This window comes from Anopheles merus, chromosome 2L (assembly GCF_017562075.2).
Source record: "Anopheles merus strain MAF chromosome 2L, AmerM5.1, whole genome shotgun sequence".
Taxonomy (NCBI): Eukaryota; Metazoa; Arthropoda; class Insecta; order Diptera; family Culicidae; genus Anopheles; species Anopheles merus.
The window spans coordinates 19,591,234-19,612,391 of NC_054083.1; the positions used below are offsets into that span (position 1 = coordinate 19,591,234).

The window sequence follows — 21,158 nt, forward strand, 5'->3', positions numbered from 1 at the left end:
TCAAAGAATAATCTCCAAAAAAACGATGCCCCGAAACGATCGTCTCAAAAAGACTACCAAAAACACCAAACAGATCCTTTATTATCGCGCTCCTGCCCAAAAAACTGCACGATCAAGTAGCCCTTGGGAAACGTTGTCTTGCTTGCTCACTCATCCCCCAGCGACACGACGACTTTCCAAAAACCACACCGTTCATGCTGGGCTGGCAACCGCACCGACCAGGGTGCGTGTATATTCCTCGCTTGCCGACGATCTCGTTTCGTTCTTGCTGGTCTTGCGCAGCCCCTCCGATCACGATCACGGCAAGTTCGGGCGCCCGAGCGCACACTACTACTTTGCGCCTTTGCGCGGTCGCACCAACCGCTCAGTACAGCTTGAGTCGTCGACGCTGAGAGGCCGCAGCGCGTTTCGTTTCCCGTCGAAAGGTTGTGTGCACCCGGGGGGTTTACTTCTCATAGATTTATGCTGGGAGAAAAGGGTGGTGGCGCTGGGGGTCTTTTGTGGTTTGCCGTCGTGGTGAAGGCGAAGATTGCGCTTATTGTATTTTCTGCTGCTGCTGCTGCTGCTACTATCATCGTTCGAGGCAGGGTGGAGGGTGGTGAACAGTCAGACGGTGGCGTTACTGTTAGGGGTTGCGATCTTCTCGCACCGTGTGAGTGTAGTGGTGTTATCACATTGTGTGCAACACAACAAAAAAAACAGAAGCGAAAATACGAGAACAAACATTGCGGTATGAACGAAACGCAACGATTGAAGGTCGGGGCGCGGATTTGCTTCTTTTATCCCGACGTTTGGCGTTGTTTGCTGCCGCGGTGGAGTTGAATTTATCAGTGCGAGCCACACGATCGCGATCTTAGGTGTCCCAGTGCGCTGGTGTGTCGTTTTCTTGCTGTGTTAGTTTGAAAGTGTGTTTCTCGGAGACGATTGTTTGCGATTGGCGTGAGTCTATGAGAAGCTTATTCTCATCACATCAGTCGCACATTATCGTAGCTGCGCGATTGTGTGTGTGTGTGTGCAATATTATTGATTGCACTTTGTTGCATACATGCATTTTTCATCGTTTCTAACACTGAAACACACAGTCACAACTGCTACATAACATGTGTTCAATAGTGTTCAATAGTAAACAGTGCAAATGAGTTGTTTTGACAATTTTCTACGCTGCCCAAGGGAGAGAGTAACAGACGAGCACGATAGAAGCTGAGAAATTGCATCAAATAACGCCTTTTTCACCCGCTTTCTTGATCGTGCTTCGCGCTGTTGCAGAGAGTTATTAGAAAGTTTTCCCTCGGGAAGAGCTGCAGCATCCCATTGTGGGGGTTGATTTCTCTTGCAACACAGTTTTACGACAAAGTTTACTGCAAAAACAGTGAACTAATGGTGGGTTTTGAATGATTTGTGTTTTTTAAAGTGAATTCTCCAATGCTTGTTGCTCTTGCGACTGCATTTTTATAGTGTTTTAAACTCATTTTTATACTAATTCATAATTATGCATGATTTATTTCACCACCGCACACGTAAGAGCTTTGCTTACCACATAAAAGGGAAGCAGCAGCAGCAGTAGATGCAAAAATTGCAGCATAAATGCAAATACAAATCCATAAACCGTGATCGCCACATAACAAGTTCCTTGCCCGTGTGTAACAGTGAAATATTTTCCCTATTTTCCAGCCCGTCGTCTCGCTTTTCGTCCAAAGCCCGTCCGCTAAGTGTGCGCAGTAGTAAGTGAGTGAACGTGAAGTAGGCAAAAAAAAACCCAAAATAATTGCCACCCCGAGGCCGCCCTCACCCCGGAGTGTGCTTAGCAGTGTTGCCCTTTCCTTCTAACTGCCCACGTCGTGTCGTGTCGTGGTGCTCGTTGTGTGCATTTGCAGTGTCTCAAAGCGTGTGGTTGTGTGTAACGCCGTATTGCATAACTCACTCACCGGCGTGCGCCCTAAAACCGAGCGCACCTTCGGCTAAAAAGGGTTCGTCGCCGACGCTGCCGCCGCTCGCACAAGCATTGAAATCGTTCGATCGAATTTGGATTTGCGCGATTTGTCCGTCAGTGATTGTGGTGGTGCTGGTTTGTGGTAGTTTTTTAAGTTGGCGTTATGGTAGTGTAGGTGCCCCACAGTGTCACATTTGACGTGATCTCGAGTGATCACCCATTCTATTCGTCTGTTGGCGTGCATTCGATTGTGCCCGTAGCCCAAATTTTGCAACGATTTTCGGTCCCAGACAGAGCTGGTGCGAGCTGGTTGCCAGAAGTGACAGAGTGGGAAGCAAACTGTACACCACAAAAGGCGCGACGATGAAGCTGAAGCTGCTGTACACGCTGGCCAGCATAGCGCTGCTGACCGTGGCCAGCTGTGAAGCGAAAGGTAAGCTGTGCAAAAATGAATTGTCTCTCGGTCGCTTGTCCGCGGTAAGAGAAGTGGTCAACCTTCGTCAAGCAATGAGTAAATGCCGCGCGTAGGAGTACCGAAGTAAAGGCTAATAAGTAATCCAGCGAGGGGCCGTTTATTTTAGTGCTCGTAAAGGTCGAGGACAACTGTAGTGCTGAAAGCGAAACATTACACACCCATTGTGAATTTCTCTCTCTCACGCGCTGACCGATATGCTAAAAATGTTTTGTACTTTGTGGCAATGAAGCTATCTTTTTCGCATATTAAGATATATCATTTTTCTTCAGTAATGGTTTAAGAACACTTTCAACCCCTATTTGCGCCACTCTATCACATTACGGGTTATTCAGATTTTAACAATTTGTCACCAGCTGCAAGAATTTACCTAGCATGCAAGGGCGCACATACCAGCAACCATTCTTCTCGCCCATTGACTCATTACCATACTTGAGCCAAAAATGGAAACTGGTTCGTTCAGTACACGCAGACAGGCGAACGCTCCAGCGACGTGGTTTTTATACCTTCCACAAACTGAAACGCTGTCTCCTGCAAATACCCCGTGATCTTTGGCAAGCAAAGGTTTGTGCGGAGATCAGCGCCGAGCTGGGCATAAATATTGACTCATTGCGCCACGCAAGCCCAAGCCATAAACAACATCGCAAACGTCACGTCCATGTACGGGGAGTCGTTTGTCCGTGAATGAAATTCGGAGTCCACCCAGCGGCCTAATCCGCACGAGCGCTCGAAAACGACCGTACACGCTCAGGCAGCTCGTGAACCGGTTCACCGCGGTGTGCGCGGAGTAAAGAGGCGAGGCAGTCGCGCAACGGCTGCTTAACGCGACAAACATTCGCCGCCACCGACGCAACGGACGATTTTCGGGGGAGGGAGCGACGGAAGGCTAAAAAGGTGTCTAGTGGAGATTAAACAAAGCTCGGCCCCGGAGAGATGGCGTCATCGTCACTTTGGTTAGCTCCGCTGCCGGTTAGAGGTCGAAATGATGGGCTGAAACTGCACTGCACCAACACTCACAACGGGCTCTCCAAAACCGGGAAGCGTGAAGTGGAGTCGCTTCATGCTTGTCGGTGGGGGCAGTACTTCGGTTTCTATTTGTTGTTGCTCAGTGTCAATTGCACACGCGCGCTGTTGCTGTTTGATGACGATCAACTGAACGGTCTGTGACATTGCCTGTGACATCATCCGACCGGAAATGCAAGCTCGTCCCGGATGCGAACGGTCCCTGTGCCGGCAGTTTTGTCTTTTGTCGGGATTTCTTCTTTTATCTGTTTGATTTCACCTCAATCGGGGAGTTGCCTCATCGATGCTCGATGCTGGGTGCTGTCACGTTGCGTTAGATACCGGTTAGATTGCAAATTTCCTTACTGGTTGAATTGGAAATCGGGTTTCTTTTTCCCCATTTGAGTGACTGGAAACTGTGACGCTTTTTATACATTTTTGGCTTCCTTTTTAGTATTGCAATTACACAATCAAAATATAAACCATGTTCAATGAATTAAATGATTTTATCTTTTATGTCATATCACTATAGTTGTGATATAAATTGTTTTGTTTCAAAAATGTTAAATATTATAACTGATGTTTGTATTACCAGATTATTACTATTAAATCTTTAAAAAATTATCCAAAATAAAATAAATTACAAAAGTCAATAACAGCCTAAAATGAAACTCCAAATACCAAATACAAACACGTAAAACAGCCATAAAATAGCACCGATGGACCCTTGAGCAATTTTCCACACATGCTTCTTCGCATTACGCATTTGCTGATCCATTTTCCTACTTACTCACGATGACCCACGGAAATGCACTCTTCAAATGCACTTGGAAAGTGTTCCCACTGCATTTGTCACAAATTCCACACCGCACGCAACCCACCGTGGCCATTCCAGAGCGTCATTCAATGCACCAGATACCAGCGCGGGCCCATCATCGCCCCAGACTGGCTTTGCGCAAAGGGCCAACGTACATCATCGCCTCGAAGGCTGATTTATGGCTTCTAGATTCCATATACGCTGCGGACACGTTCGAACCTCCCCGAAATGCTTCTATCACGGGGCTTGGCGTGGCTGGCTGTCCGAGGCCCCGTCGTCATCGTCGGCTGTGTGGTCGTCGCCGGATGCATAACCGCCATCGTCACGTACCGACGCATCACCGCACTGGAACGGAAATATGGCAGCATGATTTATACCGGCTGGCGCATTATCGCTTCCTTTTCGGTATTCGGCTTTCCGTCCGTTTAGAAAACGCATCTCGCTTCTTTTTTCATACTTCAGTTCATGCAATGCATGCACATACCATCACATCCATTCGCGCCCGTCCATCCATTAGGCGGAGAAGAACATTCTTGCTGCCGGTCGGTGCACACTGGCAAGGAGAGCTTGCCTTCTTTTTATGTTGCACCTCTTTCTTGGAAACAAAACTGCGGCGAACGAAAGGCGACACGCAGTTGAGAGTGAGTGATTTTCCCGTGTGCTTTAGATGCAATTCTGCTTCTAATTCTTTTTTTTTTTTTTTGATGACGTTTGTAAAGTAAAAGCGAATCTCTCATTAGGCTTCTGGCGTTTCCGTTGTTGCACATACGTGGTGTGGGAAGGTTGAGAATGTCTTTTTATTTTTTGCTTCTTTGTAAAATGCATCAAACCTCGACTTTGCGACCCGGACCCGGTGCTGTAATTATGGTTTCGAGAACCTGGCAAACAACCTGTCGATTGTGCCGCTGTCATCAACGACGGTGACACGATTGTGTGCTATGTTTTTGCTAATTATAATCCCTTGCCATGAACAGATCATCTGCAACACACTGCTCCCGGTGTAACACTGTATGTTTAAGCCGATGCTATTTGCTATTAACTTCCTCCTCTGTTCTTTTAATGGACACTTGGCTCGATGGTGCAAAAGGTGCTCTTCCTTTGAGAGATAACACGATGCTGATAGTATTGAATGCAGTGTAAAAACGTGTGACAGTGCGTTGTTTTCAAAGGAAGTAGTTATAGCTTGGCTCTGAAGTATCATTTTCACGCGTTTTTACTACTTATAGTCCAGAGCACCAACAAGTGGACAGAACGCGAATAAGATGTGACGATTCGTGGAAGCAAGTCATTTTGCCGAAGAACTTTCCCATTGGCATCTATTTTACGAAGTATTCTTTCAGGGAAACGAATAATTATGTCGGGATCATTTCTAGGTGATAATCACGATCTTTATGATCACTTGACACGATCAACTAGGGTTAGGTCAACGCTACACTTATATTAAATATACAAGAAACAGCGTTGTTTCCCGTCGCCTGCATAGAACACGAGCGAAGGGTTACTCGCTTGTTATACTGTTGAAGTCATTTATTTCCTTTCAGAGCAATCAAACAAAATTTCGTAGTTTTTCAGCTACACAAAGTATTTTACTTGTTTTTAGTAGTTAAGTTTAGTAGTTAATTTTTTTAATTAACAAAACTAAAAAAATCATTTTCCTTGCATATTTTCAAGTTCTACTACCAATTTAGGTGGTCACCGGGGTCTTGCGCCTCGCGTGATCTAGAGTGTAAAATTACAGCCTCGGTGTGTGGTGCTCGAGAAATGGACATAGCCAAAATAACGTCACTTATAGGCTTATTACTCTGGAGTGGAAGTGGATGTACTAGAGCTCCCCTACAACAACTTGCTCTTCCAAAATTGCGTGGAGGACTAAACCTTCACATTCCAGCCATAAAAGTTCCAGCACTGCTATGTAACCGATATATAACACACAGAGACAGCCTTTGCGTAAGCTCCGAGATAATTAACAACGTAAATGAAGCAAATGTCCCAAGCAGCTATCCATGCCTAAAAACTGTAAAAAAAATATATGATGACTATACCAATTGGATTGGATACCATAATAACGACAAAAAGTCTGACAAAAAGATAACAAAGTCTCTACCAAATCCCAAAGTAGGTTTGGAGACACCAGCAAGAAATTGGCGCAAGGTCTGGCATAACATAAGCAGTCGAAAGCTAAATTCCGAACAAAGATCATACCTATATCTACTGGTGAAAAATAAAATAAAAAATTGTGCCGATCTTTTTCGGCATCACCGCATTACATCACCAACATGCCCACACTGCCCAATGGATGAAACACTCAAACATAAGTTCTCGGTGTGTCACCGATCAAAACCAGCATGGGCATTTTTACAAAGACGTCTTAACGATATCAGTCCCAACAGACAACTATCCTTCGAAGATCTACACATTCCTGAGTTAAGTGGTTTAAGTGCAGCAACTTGTAGTGAAATACTTCGCATATTTTCAAACTATATCATCCACATGATTGGAAACAATGATCCTGTGATTGATTTAGATGTCCTTTCCTGTTGTCTGTTGTAAATAATGTTAAGTAAATAAACACATGTAATAAATATTTTTATAAAAAAAAATCACGTTTGTAAATAATTAGTTGCCTACTTCACTTCGCATCAAACTCCAGCATCAGTGAAAGTGATCACCAATAAAATTCCAATCAAAGGGTGAGGCTGGCTTCCGCAGCGTCGTATGGCTTCTGGCGTTTTGTCTAACCCACACCGCACCACAAAAACCAAACCTCGACACGGCTTCTGTACCTCACTTTCGCTAACGTTTTCCGGCACACCTTCCAAAGGGCGTTAGACCCCTGGTTCCTTTCTCTATTTCCTGCACTACTTTCACTGCAGCCTGAGGCAGCATCGAGCAAACATATCGGAAGACTCTTTCTTTCAGCTTCTCGTGTCATGATGTTAAGGGTTGTTTAAAAAAATCGCCTAGATGTGATCTGCTTGGAGACGGGAAACCGTACTATTCCTTGAAAGCTGCCGCGCTAATGAGCAATTTGAAAGGCTTCGGCAGAGGCTATTCATTTTCCCAAGTGCAGGCGCATACCAGCAGAACGGTACCAATTATTCTGTGCCTGTGTGTGAAGACTCACTTTTTGTTCAGTATCGAATGACATCACAAAAAACGAGCCGCGCACATCACACGGTACAAGGGTGGTGTGCTATCGCTCCAGCAAGCATACGGTTCCTTAGCTGCTTAGCACGAAATTAAGGCAGATGGTATGCGTCATGCAAAACTTTCTCCAGCAACACGAAGATGGTGACGCCGACAACACACACCAGCCCCGAGGTGCAATTGTTCACTTAGCGTTGGAGGTTGAAGGGGCACCAACGACGACGCTGACAGCGTTGAGCGTGAGTTTCTCGGGAATGGGCCGTGGTGCTAACGTGGTGCTTTATACGAAGTGATGACAGCCTCTAGGTGGGATTGGTTTGTCATCTAATGCAGAGTTGATTAGCGTGCAGCGGTCACGGTAATACGTTTTATGGTCAACTCGACCCTTGAAGTTACTAGCACACCAAGTGAGTGTCGGGATGAAAAAATCAACCATAAAGGGTCTTTGGTGTTAAACTCCCTGCGAGTACCCAATGGGAAACGAGTTTTGGAGTCACTCTTAATAACAATTTATCAACTAGATGTGGAACGGTATGTCCCCCTTTTACGCAGAAGAGTTTCAAGCTTTATCTGGCTAAAGCTACGCAAAGAGCACAACATGCGAGCAATCCGTAGAGCATTGTGTACAATTGCAGATACAGGCGCCATTTGTAACTGCATTCCATAGCGAATGGAATTTACAGTGACCTTCAATCCAAGCTTTGCCAAGAAAGGAAATGATACACAATAAATACTGCCCAAGGGATGTCTTTCCAGTTTTTGCATGTACCATCGATGGCTTAGCGTCTGTCTGCTTTCTTTATCCATCTTTTTCCGTTTTCGAGCTGCCAATGACGGTTCGACACCTAACAAGAACGGCACCCGGATGAGTAAACAATACTGACAGCTTCCTCCTTTTGTAAGACACCTTCTCGTGCCTGAAATCTCTTCTCTCTACACCGCTGCCTACAGCTTCGCTATATTAACGGATAATGTGGCTGCGATTAATGCACGCGGATCGGTGTCTGGCTCCATTCAACTGGAAGGACGTGACGTGGGCACTGTCAGAAGCAATTCATTTTTACCCTGCCTTTTGGGATGGGTGCGAAACGGAGCGGCGCAGGAAGATGAGCTCCCACACGGCTAGAACTGTTTGACCGGGGGCAGATCGACTTAAACGCTGCGTGTTTGGATAGAAGTGATGAACCCTGCAGGCGAGTCGACTGATCGACGTGGTGCAACGAGCAGTAGGATGGCTTTGGCTGTCATTACCTTCGATCCGTGGCTCAACCCAGACAAGCTAAGTGGCCTTGTGGGGTAAAAAAACCGTCGTACCTAGGACTCACCGTGTGTTGGTTGAATAGAAGCGTAGGAACCAGGGTTGGTCCGGGTTAGTATAGGCGTCAACAGCAAGCTTCCTTATACGCAAGTCGTTTGACGTTGGCTTTCTAAAAGTTGTCTCGCAGAAGTATCGTTTATTCGGTTTGATAAAATAACTGCCAGTATTTGTAGAATCAATTTCGAATTGTGTTGACTTTGCTCATTGGTTTCAGAAGAACAAAATAACCATGTTTTATTAAAAATTGTTCTTGTTACTTTCCACAAATTCCATACAATTTTTAACCTTTTTTTAACATCCCTGTTTGCAACCAAAGAATTGTTGATCCATTTTCCTACATTATTCAAAACACCTTTGCTCCATTCAGTTCAAACGTCTGTGAATTTCCTATGCAACACACTACAATGCTCATAAACCACAATTGTACCGAGAGCGTTACAAAACAACGCTTTGTCCCGCACGGAAAGTGCATCGGGCTTCGGGATCACAGCTGAAAATCACAGTCTAAAAGAAATACTGCAATCTGAAGCTCACCCGCCCTGGGATCGGGGATATTCACCGGCTATGGCGGGCGGTAATTATCGCGCATAACAATTCAATGCAGCCGATGGTTTCATAATGGCAATGGCAGCCTCTCTGCTTCCCAAGCACTTGCGGAAACCGACCACTGTACCGGCATGGCGTGGTAAAATTTGCCATCTCATGGGAATCAACGACCAATGGTGGCCACAATACCAGGGTTAAAAACCGCCAATGGACCTTACAGAAAGCGTTCGGGAGTATGGTACGAGCAGAATCTGATAAGCACCCCGGGCCAGAGGCGATCTACTTCCATTTTCCATTCGCTAAAGTGCGGGCGAAGGCGTTTCTGATGATGTCGAGGTTGAGACACATTAAAGCATCCTTTTATGGCTGGTTGAATTACAGCACAGTGAGGGTTGCAAATAAACTACAGATTCAACATTATTTAAAGATTTGCAGTTACTTTATTTCAATATAAAATACAGTGTTTCTTTATAACAATACCTCTTAAGCTAATAAAACAGTAGAGTGTTGATTCGTAATGAAGAATAGAAGTAGTTTTGAAACGAGAGCATAAACATTTATAAAATCAATTGTCTCTCTCAATACTCTTGGAATTTATACTACTGCCACAGCATCAATACACACTCCTACTGTAAGTGATGCACCCGTTCAGCAACATCAATGCGATCACGTTGAGTAATGATCGACATCAGCATCGCCTCATGATCATTACGATTTATCGCCATGCACAAGTTCTACCCGCTCCCATCACAGACGATCGTCCAGCACAGAGAAGAATGAGTAAAAGAACGCCAGCAAATAAACTCAACTGTGAGTAATGCACTTCTACGCTCTGCGGCCACCGAAGCTGACGGCTCTGTCCATCTATCCCATCGACAGGCGCGATGATTGAGCAGAAGAAATGTGTAAATTATCATCGTTCCGAGGGGAGCGCAGTTGGTGTGTGCAGTTTGATTTTACGATTAAAAATGTTCTACATCCCCATCGATCGGACGATACTGTGGACCGTTTACGGTCGGCCCTTGATCTGGCGGAAGAGTTTCGGTGAACCAGGAAGCAAGACACCTAAACACTTTGCACTTTTGATCATGAAGACCTGAACAGAGTTTAGCTTCACAACGAACCCCGTCCTGTCGCTGTTTTTCAGCACCGGTTCGTCTCCTTTCGTGCCTTCAAATTGGTTAACGCCCAAATTGACGGCTGCTGGCGTAGATTATCGACGACGGCAATAATGTTTCTGACATTCAGCCGTCCAACCATCGGCGCTCTGGCACGATCACATCAAAGGGAATCGAGCTTGTCGATCGCAGCTGTTGGCAGCGATCGTAATCGGCGTTTTGAAAGTTCATCTTCGCCTAGCCGGCTCACCCAAGAGCGAAACAATTTCGCTCGGATCATCGCTTGAATTTTGCGAAACTTAACAAAAGCATAACATTACCGCGCATCACCTTTTCGTGCGGTTTTGCATTATCGTAACGGTTTGATCGTACCTTCAAGAGGGGAGATGTTTGGACTTTGCAAATTGATAGCTTTCAACACCTGGAAATTGTGGTCGATGTCTCGGAGTCTTTAATAAACGAGACGATGGTTTTGGTCCGAAACAGTATCAAAGCATTGATCTCCTCTCCGTCCGTAGATAAATTCAACCTTACCTGGTTCCAAAACCGGAAATGCAAAATAATGCTGTTATCGCCTACCACAGCAATCTCTGGTCTGGGCTTTTAAAACAAGTTCCTTCCAGCATCGTGTGATATAAAAATAAAACACGCCAATCGTAAGACACCAGTGAGTGCAGAAATAAATCTTTTACGGCGACTGTGCTTGGCCTTCTCCTCTGTCCAGCAAATCGAGGAATGAAGATTGGCTACACATATTAGTTTAACATTTTGATTTTCTCACTCGAAGTGGCCTCCCGTCCAGTCCGTTCCGTGCGGTTCTCCGCTCGAATAAATTAATGCCAATCGCATGTTGCAGGTTTTGCACAAGGTGGCCTTCGACTTGGGTCCATTCGGAAGTTGGTGGCAAGCCGTGTACAAGCCGTGCCTGTCTCCATGCAGTTACAAAGTCTCGCCGGAGATTACCTTCAGGTTCTGTGCCCGCCAGCCGTAATGCGTCCTACGCTCACGGCTGCAAACGCGTTCTTGCTCGAACCTCGGATCGATGGCCGATTGTAAATTTCAATGAACGTTTGCATCGTTCAAGTCAAACCGATGTCACAGGGCAGCAAAGTTGCACAGGCCGAGCAACTGGTTTCTTCGCTTGCCAAGACGGCGGACAGCGTTCTGACGGGAATGGCCGTCGACTGTTTGATCGTTTGAGCGGGCGGTACTGCTTCTGCGCTTGGAAACGGTGGAGTTAGTTTTCATTAACTCATTTCCTAATTAGGAAACCGAACCGGGATTCACGAAGCGAAGGATTATCGCGATCTTACGTGGCAGGTGTACTATTAAAACATGCTTAATTGAAGCCACTGTTATCTAGTGCAGTGCGATCGGACGCAAGTCCACTGTTTGTAATTTACATTTATTTGCAGATTCGCTCGATTGCGCGATGCTCGATAGCGAGTGTGTTGGTTGTTAGAGTTTCCCGGGCGTAATTAATACCAGATATTTTTCATGCCTTCAGCTACTGGTCTTGGTGAAATTTAATAATTCAAATCTGATTTAAAATCCCAGTTCGAACTGTAAGTCTAATCTTTCATGAAATATGTGAATATTAATTAAAAATCAATATTTGATCTTGTATCAGATAAGGTGTTGTGCCCATTTCCTAAGGGGTTGTTTTAAACTGCTACCAGCTCTCGTCAGGGAAATGCCTAATTTATAGACATCTTTTAAGTATTGGTTGAAGAAACCCCCGTTTAGTTAAGCAAAATAGCTGTAGCAGGTCCAGGCAAAAAAAAACTAAAAAGCATAAAATTGATTGCTCCGAAATCTTAAGTAAACCGCTTCGATGAGAGCCGGTTACACCTATCGAAACGCCCCAAAACGGTTGGTTTCATTTTTTGCCACTGTTTGCCAAATTGATCGCCCACACTTCCGGATTTTTGTTTTGGAGAGGGGGGGGGCGGATTGAAATTGGGGTGATTGGTACAGGGCGGAGTACATAAAAGACGGCCAGTTCCTGTCGGAACGCGAATATCCTGGGGCGGGGCCCAGCAGCATGTACGCTTCATGTTCCAATTAATGCGATCTCTTTGCCGCTTTTCCGATCAAGAAGGGAATCAATTAGTTCTGCTAGCAGTAACGAGCTGCAGCCGGCTTATTGTTTTTGTGCATTGAATTTTGACCTAGTTACGGCATTTATGTTGGGGAAAAAAGTAGATGGTAGGAAATATTTCTGATTTTATTTCATGAAAAAAAGAATCAGGAAAATGGGAAAACCAAACGTAGTAATAAAAGGAAAATTTAAATGAGCAATATAATTGAGGGAAATCGAGAAACATATTCAATTATGCACCATTTAAAATATTCAATTTTAGAGCAAATAATATGTAAAACTATAACTAAACTAAATAACTAAAAAGATAAGTTATTGAACAAAAATTGAATAACAAAACCATAGGCTGAAAAACTTACATAGGATTACTTTTAAAAAGTAAATACAAAACTACACCAAAATTAGAGACAAATAAATTAAAAAAATAACCCATTATAATGAGGTACTGAGGTACATTTTCATTCAAGAAAATTAAAAAGAAGAAATGAAAAAGAAGAAAAAGAAGAAAGAAATTAAATTATATACGTATAAGGCAGACAAAACTCATAAGATTCTATTATTTTGAAATTTACTGAGTAAATACACAATTTACTTTAAAATAAACATTGAACTAATTTTGAAAAAGTAAGAACAGTAGAAACATTTCAACAAATTGAAGTAAAACACAAACAACGCCGAAACATACCCTCATAATGAGGTAGTGACAATGGCAATTGCAATCAACATTGTCAATGTTTGCCATAACGAAGAATGGAATGGAAAGAAAGGAACACCTTCCCTCAACATCTCGTATAACCTTGGCCAATAAAAAAAACTGCAACTCGAACTGGAAAGCTACAAAGCAAGAAAAGCAAAAACTCGCACTGAATGCCGTGAGGCAGTGAATTGGTGTGAAACTAATGCAACTACTAGGAGAGTCTCTCCCCTTGTCGGTCTGTCAGTAAATTTGGTCTATTTGGCAGTTGAGAGCTGAAGAGAGGGAGCAGCAAAAAGAAGGTAACCGGCACAATATGTTCCCCTTTCCAAATATCGTACCCACCCCACAGGTGCTTCGTCGACTTGGCGCACGGATGAAACTGAGAACGTTGATGCCACGAGCAGACACAGAACCCCAAAACGTCTTGGTGTGAAAATTCATTTCTCTCCCCCTCCACTCCACCACATCAAAACAAAACCGTAAAACCGTAAAGTGCTCCAAATAGTCATCCGACACGAGCGGCATCAGGCCACTGCCGGGTGCACTATAATTTTGATTCAATTAAAGCCGGTAACGTTTTTCCTAGTTTTCGGCACGTTTTTTCGAGGTCGTTTTCGGTGCTGCTTCGATGTTAGAGGAGTGGATTGGAGGAATCTTTCTACTCAAAATTAAACCAGTTCGCTTTCTTTTGGCGGGTGGCGAGCGATGATGCTGCCGTTGTGCGTGATTTTCCGCCATGCCACTGCCCAAAAACCGGCATGGAAGCAATTTAACTGATCGTCTCTAAGCGCAAATTCGCTTTGTTCAACGAGAGAAGCACATCAATCTCAATGCGCCGGAAGAGGAGGTCGTTGGTAGGACGTAAAATTTCCACACAAATTTTCCGCCCAGCTTTTGCTGCGGTACGGTGGATCGACGGTGCGGCTTTCGGTGTCAGCGTGGGCAGAAAAGAAAATTGGCACAAATTTTTGGCACACTCGGGAGGCGCCACGCATTTTCTAACCACTTTTTGAGCACTTCAAGTGAAGCCGATGGAGGGGTGCTATGGTGAGAAAAGGCCAAAATTTACTATGCAATAGGCCACTGACTGGGAAAGCCACCACATTCTATTGTCCGTGTTAACGTTTGCTTCAGATTGAGTCATCTACAATTCAATCTTCCATGCAGAAGACGGGTGGGAGTTTGATCTACAGAATGGTCCTTCGAGCCGGAATGGTATGCAAATTTGACGTCATTTTACGCACACAACACCGAAAGGTGCGACCATCGGGTGATTTATAGTGTTTTCTTTCCCCAAAAAATAGGAGAAAAAACGCAACCTACTTCACTTAAGCCACCTACCGAAAAGACGAGCTCTTCTTGAAAGTCACCCTTTTTAATGACGAAGCGTGCTTGCTTACCTGCACGTTGAAGGGGGATCGCAGTTGAAAAGGTGATCATCCGCCCTCAATTAAGGCAGCCGGTTTTCCATAAACCCTTTTCCGATTGTACGCTTCTTATCGTGTGATCGTTATCATCAATTAAATGGTAAAAAGAAAAGTCTTGTTTCACTGCTGCTGTTGCTCCTAAAAATCAAGCGCACGAACACAAATTAAGCTATCACAGGGTAGCACAGTGCCCCAGCGAACATACTGCGCCTCATCATCATCATCTTCGTCGTCGTCATAGTCGGTCTCGTACCAGAAGACCTAGAAACATACCCAATTCCATAACATCATTATTGCATTACGAAGCAGCAGAGCGATCCTCAAACGGTCCGCAATCTTCATTAGATACCGCAGCTCTAAATGGAAATCGTATGCCCCCATGGTTATGGCCCTATTCTTGTCGAACCACTTAATACGCGTGGTCTCTCTTTCGAGGGCCCTTGCAACGCTGCTATGTATGGAGAGCCCGGGCTCCTTTCTGCCCGGGTTTGATTGTGCCGATTGGACAGAGCTGTAGCAAAAAGGTTCACGCGGTAGCATCCGACCGGTTTGTCGGGGAGATGCGCCCATCGGGACATTCTTCGGTGGCTTGTCAATCCCTGCGGTCGTTCTTTGGACTCTTCTTCAGGGACCGGGGTGTTTGTTTCTCGTTTTGTTCCACCTTATGCACACACTTGCCGACAGATGCAGAAGCAAAAGGTTTGTCCCGTGTCTTTTATTCCCTATTGCAGATCTTCTCGTGCACACAATGGTACTCATTGGTGTGTGGTACGAGTGGGTTTAGTTGTTGCATTTTAAATAGAAAAATAAAACCAATGCGGTTGGGGGATAGAAATAAATACCTACCTCACCGCAGCCCTTCGTGTACGAGCCTATGCCAGCTCTACCGAAGATTGTGCAGATTATTGGCGATAATAATTGAACGATTTTATGCTCCGGTGAGTGGTTTTCTCTCGGGATTCCCCAGGGAAACTATGCTCGAGATAGAACGTAACAAATGAGTTTGTTGGCCTTGGGCTAAATAAAACAGGTTCTCTGAAGCGAAATACACGAAATTAGAGCTCAAACTAATACTTATCACTTGCCTAAAACAAATAAGAAACATCATTTCGTTTCAAAATCCCATCCCAACACCGTTTCGCTCCCGTGTTTTAAAAGATTAATGAAAACAACAGAAACACAATGGTACTCTCGGAAGCGCCCCCAAAGAATGTTGTCCGATAAACACAATGAATGGCCACAACCTTCCAAAATTGAGCAATCAATATACGATCAAACGGTTGTATAACTGTACAGTTTGCGTCCGTCAGAACCACCATCACCCAGACCCACCACTAAAGAAGCATCATAAATGATCGCGCTCATAATACGTTCAGTGTGCGCTCGCGCATGCACCTTACGCCTTCGCCGCTTGCGTCAGCAGTCCCGTTCCTGGATGCCCGATGGTCGATTATGTATTTTTATTATTGATAGTAATTTAATCAAATCATATCAAAGCAGGACCAGCAGTTGGCCGTGTGCACTCGTGGTGGTTTGCACCGTTAGTACCGCGGCACAACCGTACCATCGAATCCAAAAACCGTGGTGCTAATGAGTGCCTTTACAAAACGAACGCCCTGCTACAAACGGACGGGATATCTAGTGCCAGTGTCTGTTGGCTTTTCGTTTCATTCGAACAGAAACAATCATAATTCCTCAGCTCACACGGTGATGCTTGCCGCTCTGAGTGCGATTAAGGAGTAAAGCGAGACATGATTTATTTCGAATGATCGGTTGCACCTGTTGTGTTCCGATCGTACACACTTGCCACGTACAGAACTTGTACGCCTCATCCCCTCTTTGACCTAATGAGCATCATCCGGCTTGAAGAGGTTGCATACGGCCAGTCACGGTCAGAACTGTTAAATTGATTCTTAACATTTTATTGCTGTCAGTAGCTCCAGCGTAACACTAAAACCCCAACCGAAAGCGGAACGAAATGTGGTTCGATTTGTTGTTAGCTTCTTTTTTGCTCCACTTCTCCTATCGCTCTTCTAGCTTCCAACACTGAAATCTGAAGCCCATCCTATCCGCAGGTGCAATAATTACTTTAGAACATCGTCTAGAGCGTCTTTCATTCGAGAAGGTTGTTCTGGGCTTCTTTAGCTATTTAATGATTAGAAACGGACATCAGTAATAAGTCGACTGCAAGCCGCTAATTCCCGAAAGCCTTGTGAGGAACGGATGCTTGATCCAGGGACTATTTCGATGTCGGGTTTTATTGATCCTCAATCTGAAGACAAAGCATCATTAAAGTGTACCATACCCAAACAACACCCTCCAAACGTCTTCCACAATGTGCTTCTGGAGAATGGAAATAGATGATAATTAAATCAATCCAAACCACGGGCACGGGCGAAGATCGTCTCTCAACCTGTCATGTGCACCCTCAAAACCCTCTCCCATCGGTCAATACCTGCTTGATGAGCGACGAGACCCAACAATAACTAGTCTAATTGCAACGACCGAACCGAATGTCCAAATTCGGTAACTTCGTTATGTTTCAGAAGCGCTGATTTCGAAGGTACTACAAAGCGTACATACTTGCTACCAACGCTTCAGTGAAGCAATTTGTCGAGACTTTCCATTAGGCAGGCATTCAATTAGTTATCTGCGCCTGAAAGCTTTCTGCTGAAACAGACACAGCATTCAATAGAGAGAGAGAGCTTAAAAGCATCGTGTTTTTTTTTCCCTGAAGTCCCCAAACGACGCTAGCTCCAGCTTGGGATAGAATTCATAAGACACTGAACGGTACAATTCTGTGGTCCATCCTACAACTCCCCCTCCTAAATTCATCCAAATGGGTGCGTCAGACCAGCAAACAAAACTGTCCCGCACACATACCTGTTATCTGTCCAGCTGCAGACGGCTGCGGAAGAAGCGACGACAAAAGCTTGTTGGAATTTTATCTTACCAACGCACCACCGTGCCCAATGGCTGCTGCTACCACAAACCATCTCTACTCAATTACACCGCACCCGACACTAATGTATGCCTGAGAAAGTGAGAAAGGGGATGAGCCTAGCTTCCGGAACACTTGCCGCGGTGTCAAGGGACCCAAGAGCTCTCTAAAAGCCGGTAATGAGCCACTAGTAGTAAGTAACAAGCATCGGTGGAAAGTTGTCGCTTCTCAGCTTCCCAAGATGAATGCATCAGCCGACGTTGCCTCTATCTTCCTTCCCTGTTTGTCCAGATCCAGCTAGTCGGTTGTGTTTTGTGTCTTACTAAACGTCCAATGTGCTCAATGATTCTTTTGCTCCCTCTCGCCACTCCTCCTCGTTGTGGTGAGATACCAGAAATTCAATACCCATACAAGGCCAGACGGAGGCCCACCGCCAGCGAGACGCATTTAATCATCCACCTAGTAAGAAACGGCAGGAGCGTCGTTTATAACCAGTGCTAGCGATGTCTTGCAAAGGGGCAAGCAGCAGGCCGGCACCGATGTGCCGAGTGTCTATTGTTTCCAATTAGACGCTGGTTTCGCCTAAATATACACATCTTCTACCAGCTTCCTCTATTGCTGTTGCCGTTCTTTGGCTGCTATACCTTGCCCATTTCACTCACAGTCACAGTTTGTCCCCGATTTTTGTTTCTTTCGTTGTGTTCATCAGCAACAACCAACCTACCCAGCCACGGTGACCAACTTCGGGGTGGTTGTTTTATGGGAAAAGAATGAATTAATTACAATCCAACTTGTCCACCCCGTCCGGGGCCGTGTTGCATCGCTTCCTACAAAACGCCCTAGGCGCAGCGCCTGCAACCCTTTTGTGCCGTTCACTGCTAATGGCGCCGTGCCCGTGCCAGTAAGGCTGGCTAAATTTTCCACCCCGGTATTTGGGTCAGTGGGCAACAGAGGGAGAGAGAGAGACAGAAGGCAAGCAGACCGACGACGATTCGGTGTCCGCACGATCGATTACTCTTTGCTCCTGCTGGCAGGTTCTGCTGCGATTCTGAACGGTTCGGTGTGATGTAATGCCAATTGGCAAGAAACAATGGAACAATATCGGTAACAAACGGAAGGGTTGGGTGTAGCGATCCTTTCACCAACTTGTGGAAGCAATCGCGATCGTTTAATGAATCGAGCGCGACGATTAAGCACGATTTTCGTGAGTCAGATCATCGATTCGGTTGCCGTGTCCGTGTTACATTGTAGTGTAGTGATTTGGTGCGCTTTTGAGCTTAGTTCTCTGTGATTGATTAAGCTACAACACTGAAATTAAAGCATATTGGAGTATTATGGATTTAGAATAAAAAGCATAAATTAAAGCATCCCTTCACGAAAAAGGCATTCAACCAGACAGACTTAGCCATATCTCACCATTCCTCTTCCAGTAATGTCCAAGTCATCTACAACCGCATCCATTGCGCAACATCTTCATTGCGCCCGTTCGGTGTGCGAAATAAAAAGGAACCATTACAATCAAAAAGATAAACCCCCGAGCAAAACGCCGGTACCACCACCAGTTGCGTCTGATTTATGGCATTATCTTTCACTGCCTCTTCACTGCAACCGGGTACACAGGTCCGCGTTTCGTAACGTTTCATTTTCTAACCCTTCATCATTGTGCGGATATGACAGCGATCGCTTTGTAAGATCTCTGTGTCGACGCGACTAGATCGGTAGTGTTTTCCCAAGCCCCAGCTACCTTTTAATTCCCACGGGTTTGCGTACCGGAGTGACCAGTAGCACAGTGGTTTTAGTATCGCGTCTCGAAAAAAATCCAAGTAGAAAAAAGCCGAAACCTTCAAGTGTCGTTCCAATGCTGCGACACTCAGCTCTGCCAGCTGAGTTATCTGATTTTGTACAACAACTTTGAAGGTCCACGTCCACGAGGGAACGTGGCATGAATTTATGCAGCAATAAGGTGGGGTACTGGGTGACATTCGTTGGCAAGACATAGTGTTTTTTTTTTATGATGTATCCCCACCCTTCTTCTTTGTCTGTTTCTTCGTTTTATAATATGTATTAAAATAAAGAATGGCACGCAATCAAACAATGAGCAGGAAAGTTATCTGACCGTACTTTAATGCTGTCATAAAATCGCACTCTTGCGATTCGATAACACTGTACTATACGGTCTTATGGGGACGACATACTGTGTGTGTTATACATTTTTATGACACCCAGTTCGTTGTGTTAATTTTCTTTTTCGTTGCTATTTTTGCACCCTCGATCTCCCACCTCGCCAGCGTGTAACACGATACATGGCGCTCCATAATCAGCAAACGATCGGCAAACGAATGCGATAAAATTAAGTAATTCCACTAGAGCCCAGGAGCGTTATTAGCCAGGACGGGAAAAAACCGAGAAATAGACGAGTTCCCTGTGCACCGTCCCCGGGCACAGCTCTGTCACCATGACCGGACCAACGATGGGGAAGAAAAGGTTGTTCGAATTGAAACACAATTAAATTGACCGATTTCGTTCCAACAACGTCCGTTTGCGCGATACTGTATGTATAATTCATAACGTCCCCAGTACCAGACCCTGGTGGTATCATTGCACTGGGAATGGGTTCAGGTTCAGGTGCCCAATTGCTCCGGTACACTCTTCACCACAGAGCAACTTCTCTTCGCCGGTGAGATACGAGCGGCGATCTTGTTCGTTCGACGCGCGCAACTTTCATCGCGATTCGCGGCGAACGCAAGCACAACAACAACCCGGTAAGCAAATAAAACATATGAACCCATTACGACAACACGACAGCATGCGGACTATCGGTGTGTGTGTGTGAGTGTGTATTTTTTTTGTTTTATACCAAACAACCCGTTCAATTTGTGGACCAATTGAATGCTAATGAATTCGTGATCCCGGTTCCCGGTGCTGAATGGTACATTATTTTACCCTCTTCTTCGTCGTTCTCTTCTGTGGCGCAGGCGAAGGAATTGGATCGAGTATGCTGGGCTCGGAAAGGACTCGGCGTACTTTGTCTGAATGGTCCGTTTGTGGTATGGTTTGGCCGCAATTGAAGCTGGACGCCACATAAATTATATCAGAATCGGAATCATGCGTGTGTTGGGGAGAAATTAAATGGTATATTAAACCGATTCGTTGCAACATTATGGACAATAATGAAATCGAGCATGAAAGCAACGCTGAATAAAAATGTAATTGCGCGTTAAGTTAAAATAAAATTAATGATTACAGTATAACTTTATGCGAAAGTTTTGGAATATCATTAAAGAAACCTTAAATCAACTTAGAAATACATAGCACTTAAGAATCCTTCTCAAAAGCCACTTCAACCCCTTACTATTGTGTTGCTGTTTCTTAACTCTTCTCTGTGCCCCAACCACATGCTCATCCAACAACGGTCACCACTCAAAAGAGGCCATGCACGGCCCGGGCGGCCAATAGCTATGTATTTGCGTATTTTATGATTTATGTTTATTACCGATCGCGCGCCCCCACCCCAGGAATTGGCTGTCCTGCGGGTGGGCACGACCTCGCGCGAGTTCGCCCGTGGTTCCGCCCCGCGAGCAGAGCGATTTGCTCAAACCCCTCCGAGCATAATACATCACGGCGCTGCTGCTGCTGCTCCTG

General features: G+C 45.1%; 1 protein-coding gene across 2 annotated transcripts in view; it reads left to right on the top strand.

The window, feature by feature from the left end:
- The first annotated feature begins 320 nt into the window (after positions 1-320).
- LOC121593116 overlaps positions 321-21,158 on the top strand; it is a 55,215-nt gene continuing 34,377 nt past the window's right edge. Inside the window, exons 1-2 of one of the 2 annotated variants that reach the window (XM_041915209.1) lie at positions 321-425; positions 1,672-2,363. In XM_041915209.1, coding sequence (XP_041771143.1) covers positions 2,294-2,363 — 70 coding nt within the window. In that variant the 5' untranslated portion in view covers positions 321-425; positions 1,672-2,293. Of the gene's footprint in view, positions 426-846; positions 940-1,671; positions 2,364-21,158 lie in introns of those variants that run through there. The other variant, XM_041915210.1, reaches the window with a different exon arrangement.